General features: G+C 56.8%; 1 protein-coding gene across 2 annotated transcripts; it reads left to right on the forward strand.

Annotated features, from left to right (window-relative positions):
- Nucleotides 1-2,503: 2,503 nt before the first annotated feature.
- On the forward strand, nt 2,504-9,823 carry SRM (spermidine synthase). Of its 2 annotated transcripts, XM_030878594.3 has the most exons (8): nt 2,507-2,748; nt 3,326-3,446; nt 3,914-4,006; nt 4,769-4,922; nt 5,545-5,628; nt 5,727-5,872; nt 5,954-6,076; nt 6,178-9,815. In XM_030878594.3, exons 1-8 carry the CDS (start codon nt 2,582-2,584, stop codon nt 6,196-6,198), a joined length of 909 nt encoding a protein of 302 aa, XP_030734454.1. In that variant the 5' UTR covers nt 2,507-2,581; the 3' UTR covers nt 6,199-9,815. The 2 variants fall into 2 exon arrangements, with proteins under 2 accessions (XP_030734464.1, XP_030734454.1); XM_030878604.3 differs by lacking the exon at nt 3,914-4,006 and having other exon boundaries at nt 2,504-2,748; nt 6,178-9,823.
- Nucleotides 9,824-10,054: the final 231 nt, after the last annotated feature.

The raw sequence follows: 10,054 nt of genomic DNA on the forward strand, positions 1-10,054 counted from the left end.
CCCTGAAGCATCAAGTCATGGGGAGATTGTTCGGATCCCCAAGGACCAGGGAGGATGTGCCAGTGTATGGAGGGGCGCATGTCAGTCGGGAACTGCTCAGTGATTCTGAACCCTCAGCGATTCTGAACCGTGGAGGCTGTGACGGGACCTGTGCTCTGGGAAGATGATCTGGCAGGGCCGGGTGGGGTTGGAGGTAGAGAATTTACGAGTAGAAGGGCTCTTTGCTCCAGGAGGTACACTGCTGTTTGTGGTCCTTAGGAAGCTTGCCATAAGCATTTTCAACCAAGTAACACCACGTACTGGCCAAACTCCCACTCATAACCACAGCTGGCTGAACACGATGCTTAAAAAAAAATGACTCCAGGTGCTAAACAATGACAGAAACGCATTCCTGCTCTGTGGCAGCCCCATTGCCTTGGACGGTGGCTGTTCACCCACCTCTTGTCCTCGTATAAACTATCTACCCTTTAGGAGGTTGGGACAGTTGACCCACTGGAGAGTAAGGCTTTACAACTGAATTGTAAATGCATACTGGTCTGAATTTGGAGAAACGTTTCATATGATACCTTGGTTTTTTCCATCCTGATTTTCCCTATCAGTTGTAGATTTAACTGGGCTGTATAACAATGGCTACTAATGGCAAAACCACAGTTCTTCCTCCTTGTGATCTGAAGTTGGGTGACATTTCTGGGCTCTATGTCCTGTACATGTGGGGAATTTTTTGCTTGAAATGTATTCAGGGCCGTTTTCTTTGAACTTGGAGGGTCTGAGCTACTGCTATACATACCAGCCTAGAGGTCCTGTTTGCTGTTGGCGCTTGAAGCCGAGACCACAGCTTTACCTCCTCTACAGGAGGGGCCGAGGGTGTCGTTTATTGTCCTCGCTTCAGGATGCACATGCTGGAGCGGCTCTGTTCAACTTGGGGGAGGGATGGGATAGACTTGATCTTCCACTGCCCCACCCCCGCCCCACACAGTGCCCCAGGAATGCCAGGGCCCCCATCTGGGCTCAGCTGTGCAGTGCCTGGAAGAAAGCCAAGGCAGCTGACTCCACTGGGTGCCTGGACCCACATCCTGGCCTCCCACGTCCACTCAGCCTGTTACTCAGTGCTGCCAGCTACAGGCACCGTCCCTAGTCTCATGGAGCTTACAGTCTGGCTCAGGGTACACCGAAGTGAGCAGGCTGTCACAGCTCAGAGGCATAGACGTCTTGATGTGCAGGCTGTGATGTCAAAACCATGAGCCAAGTACACGGCTGAACCCAATCAAGCCTGTAGCAGCTGATGGATTGGCTGATGATCTCATCTGCTGTGTGATCCTGACCCTGGGTCGGGTAACAGTTCCGTGGGAGCCAGCTCCTAGCAATTCTTTTACTGCCTTGGCTCACTTCCCCTTTAAAAGGAGTTTAACGCAACCAAGGCTCATTGCTGTAAGGCTTGAGGCTTGCACTAACTGATAAACACCAGTGTGTTTTTCACCTGCGGTTAAGGACACAGGCTTCCCAACTCCAAGCAGAGGTTGCAAAACATGACTCAAAAAACATCCCTGTCATAATGTCACCAGTAGCTTACACCAATTTCATCTCCCTTCCCCGGCATTAGAAGAACGACGCATGTAGAGCAATTAGCATTTAATATTTGGTAATTAGCATGCTTAATGTGATTCAGAGAAGTTCCTTGACATTTTCATAAAAACAGAAAGCACATTCCCCACCCACCCACCCTTCAAGGAGCGAGGCCTAGTTTGGCAAAAAAAACCCTCAAAACAAAAAACTGTGGGCCAGTCTTTTCTGGTGCTGAATATGCATATGTTGGCCTCTTTCGGGACACTGCTGGTAAATTTAGAAACTCGTTAAGAACTCTTTCTCATTCAGCAGCCACACGCTCATGGCTCACGGAATCTAAGGGGAAATGGCTAAATCGAGCTTAAGTCGTGGGGCTGTGATGGTCCTTCTCAAGTAAATAAAACCCTCGTTGTGCCCCCGACAAACCACACACACTGTTGAAGTCCAACAGGGAGTCAAATTCAGGGACGCGGTGAGAGATACATTCTACTCCGTCGCTCCAGCGCCAACAACGTAACTCTTCGCCGGACAATGTAGCCGCCCACTCCGGAGTCTCCAGCCCGAGGGTTCAAGCCGGCGGTCCGCACGTCCCGGCGCTCGGACACTCCGCGCCGAGCCCGAGATGTCAGCTCAGGTTTCCCCTCCAGAGTCGGGTACCCCTCGCTCCCTCTCCGCGCCCGTCGGTGCCTCCCCAACCCCGGCCCCACGTGGCCCCGGGAAGCAGGCCGCACTACCCTGCTGCCGCCGACTGACAGCCGGCCGCAGCCACCGGGCGCCGCGCTCCAGCGAGGCAGCCAATGAGCGCGCTCGGAGTGCCGGCGGGGCGGGACCGCCGGGCCGCCGAGCGCTCGCGCCGCCACTGGAGGGCTTGGGGCCCGCCCCTGGCAACAGGCCCCGCCCCGCCGGCAGGGTTAGGTTGCGGCGCGGGCGGCGGGGAGGAGTTGGTCCCGTTGTGCTGCGGCTCCGCGCGGCCTGCAGTCCCGGGCCCGCGCCCCGCGCCGCCCGCCCGCCCGCCGCCATGGAGCCCGGCCTTGACGGCCCCGCTGCCTCCGGCCCCGCTGCCATCCGTGAGGGCTGGTTCCGCGAGACGTGCAGCCTGTGGCCCGGCCAGGCCCTGTCTCTGCAGGTGGAGCAGCTGCTACACCATCGACGCTCGCAGTACCAGGATATCCTCGTCTTTCGCAGGTACCCCCGCCCGCCCGGCCCCGCTCCCCGGAGCCCCGGCGACGGCTCTCAGCCCAGACCGCCGGCTGCCAGCTGCCCAACCCCACGCAGCCCGCCGGGACTCCTGCCCCGGTCTTGGCCCAGCCCGCCTCTCTTCCTGCCGGACCCCTATCTTGCGCCCTTTACCTCCGGATGCCCCCGGCCGTCTCTGCCCGCTCCTGTCCCTGCAGAACTGTCAGAAGTTCTCGTAACTAGGCCCGTCGCTTCCCTCAGTCCCCTCCCCACCCTGCATCCCGTCTTGCTGGGCTGGGGGGCCGGCGTTGCGGGCGGTCCTCTTCGGCGGGGAGGGAGCCGGAGTCTGCGCCGACCCGACGCGCCGAGCTCCACGTGTCAGTCCCGGACACGTCAGAGCCGGGACCCCGAGTCCAGCCTCCACCTAGCGGGCCTGCCCGCCGATCCTCGCCACGTGTCACCCCTTAGGACTCACCCCTGGAGCCCCTCTGCAGGTTGGGGGAGATTCTTCTCACCCAGGGCGAGTCGGGGCACGTTGCCCCTTTCCCGGGGAACCCAGATTCCTGACTGTCACTCCCACCCACAGTAAGAGCTACGGTAACGTGCTGGTGTTGGACGGTGTCATCCAGTGCACAGAGAGGGACGAGTTCTCCTACCAGGAGATGATCGCCAACCTGCCTCTCTACAGCCACCCCAACCCACGCAAGGTACTCCCATCCCACCCACATCCAGCCCTGAGGCCAGTGATAGGTCCCACAGAACAGTGCTGGGGGCCCCAGCTGCGCTCAGTGCTCAGCTCAGGTGCTTCCCAAACAGCTGTCAGAGAAAGTGCTAGCAAGGACGAGGGGGCTCATGGGGAGAGCCACCCATTTTACAAGGATTGGGGGCTGACAGGCCGGCTGAGGCCTGCTGCTTGAGAAGGAGCCGCGCTGGAGGGAGTTTCCAGGAACGGGGGACACATCGTGCCAGGTTCCTAGGGCAGGAGAGCTTTTCTAGGAGTAGAAAGTGAAGTAATGAGGCTTGTGGAACAGAGGAGCGGAGAAATTGTTCCAGGTGGTTCTGTCTGCTCAGTGCAGTTTGGGGGGCAGGGAGGCCAGCCACTGAGTCCTGCTGGAGCCTGTTTGGTGGGGCTGGTGCCCAGGGCCCCGCTCCTGGCTGACTCTTCCCCTGGCAGGTGCTGATCATCGGGGGCGGGGATGGGGGTGTCCTGCGGGAGGTGGTCAAGCATTCCTCCGTGGAGTCGGTGGTCCAGTGCGAGATTGACGAGGTGAGTGCGCAGAGCCGGGCGGGGTTTGGATTCAAGTCCCAGTGCTCCCTGAATTGGCTGTTTACCCTTGGGCAAGTGGCTTAACCTTTCTCGGCCTTGTTTCTTGGTCTCAAGAACACATTGGAGGATTCAGTAGGAAAAGCAGATAGTAAAGCACCTGGCACAGAGTAGGTGTGCCACTGATGCTAGTTCTTAGTAAGCCTAAGAGCTGATGCGTCATAGAAGTCCCAGGGGACTCCAACCACTAGCGCATCTGCCCTTTACAGAGCGTGCTTCAGTGAGCATCTAGGTTCCGGGTTCAGTCCCTGCCTCCTTGGAGCTGATATTCTAGTTAGGAGGCGGTATCAAAGGGTTATCTGATAAAGGAATGTGAGGTGGGTCCCTAGGGTGTGGGTTGATGCTGAGGTCTGAATGAGCAGCAGCTGGCCACGTGGAGACAGGGAAAGGCTCTCCCGGTGGAGGCTGGAATTCTAACCCTCTGAAATAGCAAGATAGCCACTCAGCTGCAGTGGCTGTGTCTGGGGAGAGGGAGTAGGGGTGGTGGAGGTGTGGGCCGAGCTGCAGGCGGGAGCTAGCCCTCCGAGAAGTTATGGGGAGGTACCAGACTGCTCTCTGTTTTACAGATGTGGAAACTGGGGTTCCACAAAGGGAGTGTCTCGTCCAAGGTGACCGGGCTCTGAGAGGGGGTCCCACTCAACTCTGTCTGCCTCCAGGGCCCCCAACCCCCGTGGCCCAACCTGTTCCCTCCTGTCTCCTCCCCAGGATGTCATTCAAGTCTCTAAGAAGTTCCTGCCGGGCATGGCCATTGGCTACTCTAGCTCAAAGCTGACCCTACACGTGGGTGACGGTTTTGAGTTCATGAAACAGAACCAGGACGCCTTCGACGTCATCATCACTGACTCCTCAGACCCCATGGGTAAGCAATGGATGGCCTGGGGCCTCTGGCAGGCACCAGAGGGAAGGCCAGCCTCCCGCTCTGTGTCCCAAGTCTGAGTTGCGGAGTAGAGGACACAGGGGGCCCCAGAATTAGTGCAGCTCTTTTCCCTTCTGAGTTGTCACCTCCCCACTCAAACATGGCTCAGCAGAATAGGGGGACTGGGCGACTGCACAAAGTTCACAAGTTGGTTGAGGACCTGGAAGAGAGTGGGGCTCTGGGCTTGGGCCACTGAGGCCCCAGTTTCCTCTTCAGCCTCCTCTCTGCTCGACAGGCCAGCATCAGGGTATGCGGGTATCTAGCCTTAAACCAAGGCTCAGGGTGGAGATTCCCCTGATGCGATGCCTATGAGCATCCCCCCAGGAATGGGATTAAAATGTGGAGCCCCCTCATGCTGGGGTACTGGATCCCTGCCCCTCTCAAAAGCACCCTCTTCGTAGTTGGTTTCTGAACTCCACAGACCTGGCTTCAGTTCTCAGCTCTGCCCCTGGGCAGCTGTGAGGGTCTGTGTGGTCAGGTGACAGCGGCCCTTGCCGCCTCCAGAGCCAGGCTCAGGCAGTCTCAGCCGGAGCGTTCCTTGTCCCTTATCCCCTGCTCCCCTCAGGCCCTGCTGAGAGTCTGTTCAAGGAGTCCTACTACCAGCTCATGAAGACCGCCCTCAAAGAGGACGGCATCCTCTGCTGCCAGGGTGAGCGGGCCACCCCGTGGGAAGGGGCTGGCTGGGGTGGGAGCGTGGTGGGGGGCGCACCGCCTGCCCGGTGCTGATGCTGCCTGACCGGCCCCCAGGCGAGTGCCAGTGGCTGCACCTGGACCTCATCAAGGAGATGCGGCACTTCTGCAAGTCGCTCTTCCCTGTGGTGGACTACGCCTACTGCACCATCCCCACCTACCCCAGTGGCCAGATCGGCTTCATGCTGTGCAGCAAAAACCCAGTGAGCTGTGGGCTGTCCTGGGGGCGGGAGCGGGGCAGGTGGGCACGGAAAGCGCTCCCCTGAGACCCCCCTTGTCCCCAGAGCACCAACTTCCGGGAGCCCGTGCAACAGCTGACGCAGAAGCAGGTGGAAGAGATGCAGCTGAGATACTACAACTCCGACGTGCACCAGGCAGCCTTCGTCCTGCCCGAGTTTGCCCGGAAGGTGAGCTACCTGCGGGGCAGGGAGACCCAGGGCTCCCTGAAGGGCCTCTTTGACCCCCTCACAGTCCAGCACCCTCCTGACTAGGCCTCGTGTCCCACCAGGCTCTGAATGATGTGCACTGAGCCCATGTGCCGCTGCCCACGCTGCCCAGGACCTTGGCCAGGGAGCCTCCGGGGCGCCTGGGCCGCACCAGCCCTGGACAAGACCCCCGCTGGCTCGCCCACCGAGTGTTACAGGCCCCAGAACGCTGCCCAGCCGGCCCTGCTGGGCGGACTGTGTGTCTTCCTGTGTGTGGAGTTCAGCCTCCAAGCCTATACCAGCTGTGTACAGCAACCGCCCACCTTCTGTCGCCCCTCACTCGCCAAACACGTGTATTTATAACAAAATGCTGAATTGTGTGTCCCTGGACTTCAAACTGGCCCAGGCAGGGGCTGCATCAGCCATTAATGGGTTCCCCCGTGTGCCAGGCCCTGAGCTGGCCCCGCTGTCTGGCCTTCGATTGTCTGCCGTGGGAGTAGGCAGGCCTGCCTCCTTGTGTAACCGTGGACCGGCCCCTTGAGCCCCGTGGTGCCCAGGGATGCGGCAGTCATCTAACTGGACCCAAGTCTGTCCCGAGAAGCTTTAGGCATTCCTTCACCAAGCCCTGCACAAGGCTGGTGGTGATAGGCCCATGGGGCCCGGGCTGGGGGTTGTCAAAGTCAAGGGCTTTGCTTTGTCTTGGGGCCGCCCGGCAGGGTCCTCAGAAGACTCTGGGCCAGGTCCCATCCTGGGGTGGGTGCGGACGTGACCCCAGAGGCAGCTTTGAGGAGCATGACTGGGGTCCGGTTCCCTGGGCCTGCAAGTCAGGGGCCTTGACTCGGCTCAGGTTACAGACCTGGGTTCAGATCCTGCTGCCCCCCTCGCGAGCCTGCCCTCTGGTAAGTTCCTAGAAGCTTCCCCCAAGTGTTGAGAGGTTGAGAAAGCAGGTGTGGGCGGCTACACAAGGACTCTGTGGGCATGTGACTGTCCCCTCTCCAAGGTGCTGAACCGGCAGGCGCCTCGGTCCTGCTGACTGCGGGGACTGAGGGTCTGGTGGTGGGACAGGAGCCACCACAACAAGATGCAGGCTGGGGGAGGGGGCCTCCAGCCCCCTCCTAACTCGGGGGATTGGCCCCTGCTCCTTGCAAAAGCCAGCATCACCTCCCCCGCCCCACACCTGCCCTCGGCAGGGACGTGGTCAGGGAATGTGTTAACCTGGGAGACTGGGGCTGGCAGGTTGGGGGCCAGCGTGGGTGTGGGAACCCTGGCGGTGGTTCAAGGATACTCCCAACCCCGCTCCTACCCTGGGCACCCACCTTGGAGGCCCCACTCGGCAGGAGCTAAGACTGCAGTCATAATAGGGGTGGGAACAGGGGTCCAGCTGTGCCACCAACTCCTCGAGTGGCCTCAGGCCAGTCACCCACCCCCTCTGGGCTTCCCGTGCTCCACCCTCACGAAGCCCCTGGTCTGTGAGCATGTTTTGGGGTTCATCCCTGGTCAGCAAGTCTGATCCCAAGCTAACCTCCCCATTCCAACCCCCCGGTCTTCCCCCTCCCGCGGAGGCCCGGCGGAGTCAGGACTCGGCTGGGCTGCAAGAAAGTACCAGGCAAGGGAGGACTGGTGATGGCCAGCTATGGAGCGCTGTCCTGTCACCAGCTTGACAAGGAAGGCAGGAAGGAAGATACTGTTAAATCCACACAAGATGAGGTGACATGCCCGAGGCCTTACCAGGCAGCTGGTCTCCCAGGAGCCACTCCGCCCCGTGGGCCTCTGCAGCTCAGCCGGAGCACCCTGGGGCTCCCAGCAGGGGCAGCTGCCTGGACCTCCACTCTCAGTGGCCCTCCTCCCCGTGGCTCATCTTACTGGCCAGGCTCCAGGAAGGTCCATCATGAGGATGACCCAGGGAATGAAGGTGGGCAGGGAAGGGGGGCGGTCCCAGCGCTGGGGGCACTGGACCTGGGTCACACGAACTCTGTGACTTGAGCTACGCACAACTCCTGACTCGGTCACCCTGTCTGTAAAATGAGAGCAGTGGTCCTCAGCTGTTACAGGGCTTCATTAAGGAGCACGTGTCACGTCGTTCTCACTGAGCTGGTGGAAATCAGGATTTCTTCTCAGGGCAGAGGAAGAAGAGAGGGCCCAGGTTGCAGAAGTAGCTGCAAGAATGCCTGACCTGGACTAGAAGGTGTCTGCAGTGTCAGTCCCTCCACTTCCCCAACTTTTAGTGGCATCTGCGTGCATGTGCCCACCTGGAAAGGGTGGGCGTTGAGGACTGAACCCCACAGCTGGGTGGATGTGATTTGAACACAGGCTGATCCACAGAAGCAGAAGCAAAAGCAGGTGTTCGGTGGGGGTGTGACCTGAGTCCTCCAAAGTTCCAGAAATCTGGAAGAGGGCCGTGAACAGGCCCAGTCTGTGGCACGGAGAATAAAATCAATCCTATCCAGAGCTCTGAAATTCAGGTATTAAAATCAGCCCTGCCCACAGATGTAGAGAACAAACGTATGTACACGAGGGGGGGATGAGTTGGGAGATTGGGATTGACATATATACACTAATATGTATGAAATGGAGAACTAATAAGAACCTGCTGTATAAAAAAATAAAGTTAAAAAAAAAATTAGCCCTGCTTCCCCTCCCCCCGCCCCCAGTTTAAGGATACAAGTAGTTCCCATGCGGATTGTTAGGAGAGAAAGAGCAGCCCTGCTGTACCTGCTTTTCTCCCTGGAGGCAGCCGCGTTTACCTCTTTCAGCTGAGCATTTTGCTCTGCCTCTAAACAATGTGCTTGTATTACTACTTCTCGATTTGTCAGTTTCAGTCATAATTGTTGATTTTCCACCGGGGAACGTGAGGATTTAGCTCTTTGCTTCCCTGCCCCACCACACTCTCAAGCATTCAACGATAACCTTGGTTGGCTCCGCAATCAGTGTTTGCACCGTTACAAGTTAGGCAAATGCCGTTCTCAGCTGAGACTCAGAGAAAATGGTAACTTTTTATCTCTGGCACAGCTTGTTTTTCCTGGAGGGTTTTTGCATTCGCTTCATTTTCAATAAATTTATCACTAATTTAGCCCCAAACTTTTACCAAATCGCTAAAGCTCTTAAGACGTTTGGATTCAAAACACTTCCTGAGGTTCTGGTCAATGTGCTAATCAGTTGTGTTTTTTTTTCCTTATTGTGAGATTCTAAGTATTTTACGTAGCCTCATTATAATTATAATTCATGATTATATTTATTGGAATGTTCAGTAATAAGAAACTAATATACATACCGTGCATTTATTATGAGTTGTACCATAATGTATATAACACTTTCATTTAGGAAAAATAATTACTGGAAAAAAATTTTTTTGGAGGATCTCTGGACTCTACCGGTGTCCTATCATTTTCATCTTCCTGAAGAATCTGTTCCAAGCCTCCTGACTACCCCAAGTGGGATACCCTGTCGGGACTCTTGTCTCTTGGACCCCATATCTTCCTGTTTCTTGGTTTACTCCCTCGTTCTGGTGAAGCATATCCTAGAGGAGCCTTCTGAGAAAGGGGACAAGGGATGAACGTTTTCAATAACCTGACATGCATGAATCTCTTGATTCCATCTTCATGCTTAATTGATGGGTACAGAATTTGGTTGAGTATAGAAATACGTTGGAAATTATCTTCCTTCAACATTTTGAGATTTGCTGTTTTCCAGTGTTATCTATTCCTGTGTTTAAAATTAGCCCAAAATGTAGCAGATTGAAACAATAACAATAAACATGTCTTTTCTGTGGGTCAGGAATTTGGGAGTGACTTAGCTGGTTGGTTCGGTTTACAGTCATTCATGAAGTTGCAGTAAAGCTGTCGCTAGAGCTGGAGGGTCAGCTTCCAAGATGACTCAGTCACATGACTAGCAGATTATGCTGACAGATGTTAGGAGGGCTCAGTTCCTCCCCATGTGGACCTCTCCACAGGGACACTGAGT

This window comes from Globicephala melas, chromosome 1, assembly GCF_963455315.2.
Source record: "Globicephala melas chromosome 1, mGloMel1.2, whole genome shotgun sequence".
Taxonomy (NCBI): domain Eukaryota; kingdom Metazoa; phylum Chordata; class Mammalia; order Artiodactyla; family Delphinidae; genus Globicephala; species Globicephala melas.

Excerpts from the sequence above, each read along its gene's own strand:
- SRM (XM_030878594.3), top strand. The coding sequence starts at position 2,582 with ATGGAGCCCGGCCTTGACGGCCCCGCTGCCTCCGGCCCCGCTGCCATC. Across the intron at positions 2,749-3,325 it reads GATATCCTCGTCTTTCGCAG|TAAGAGCTACGGTAACGTGC; the intron begins GTACCCCCGCCC and ends TCCCACCCACAG. Across the intron at positions 4,007-4,768 it reads TCCAGTGCGAGATTGACGAG|GATGTCATTCAAGTCTCTAA; the intron begins GTGAGTGCGCAG and ends TCTCCTCCCCAG.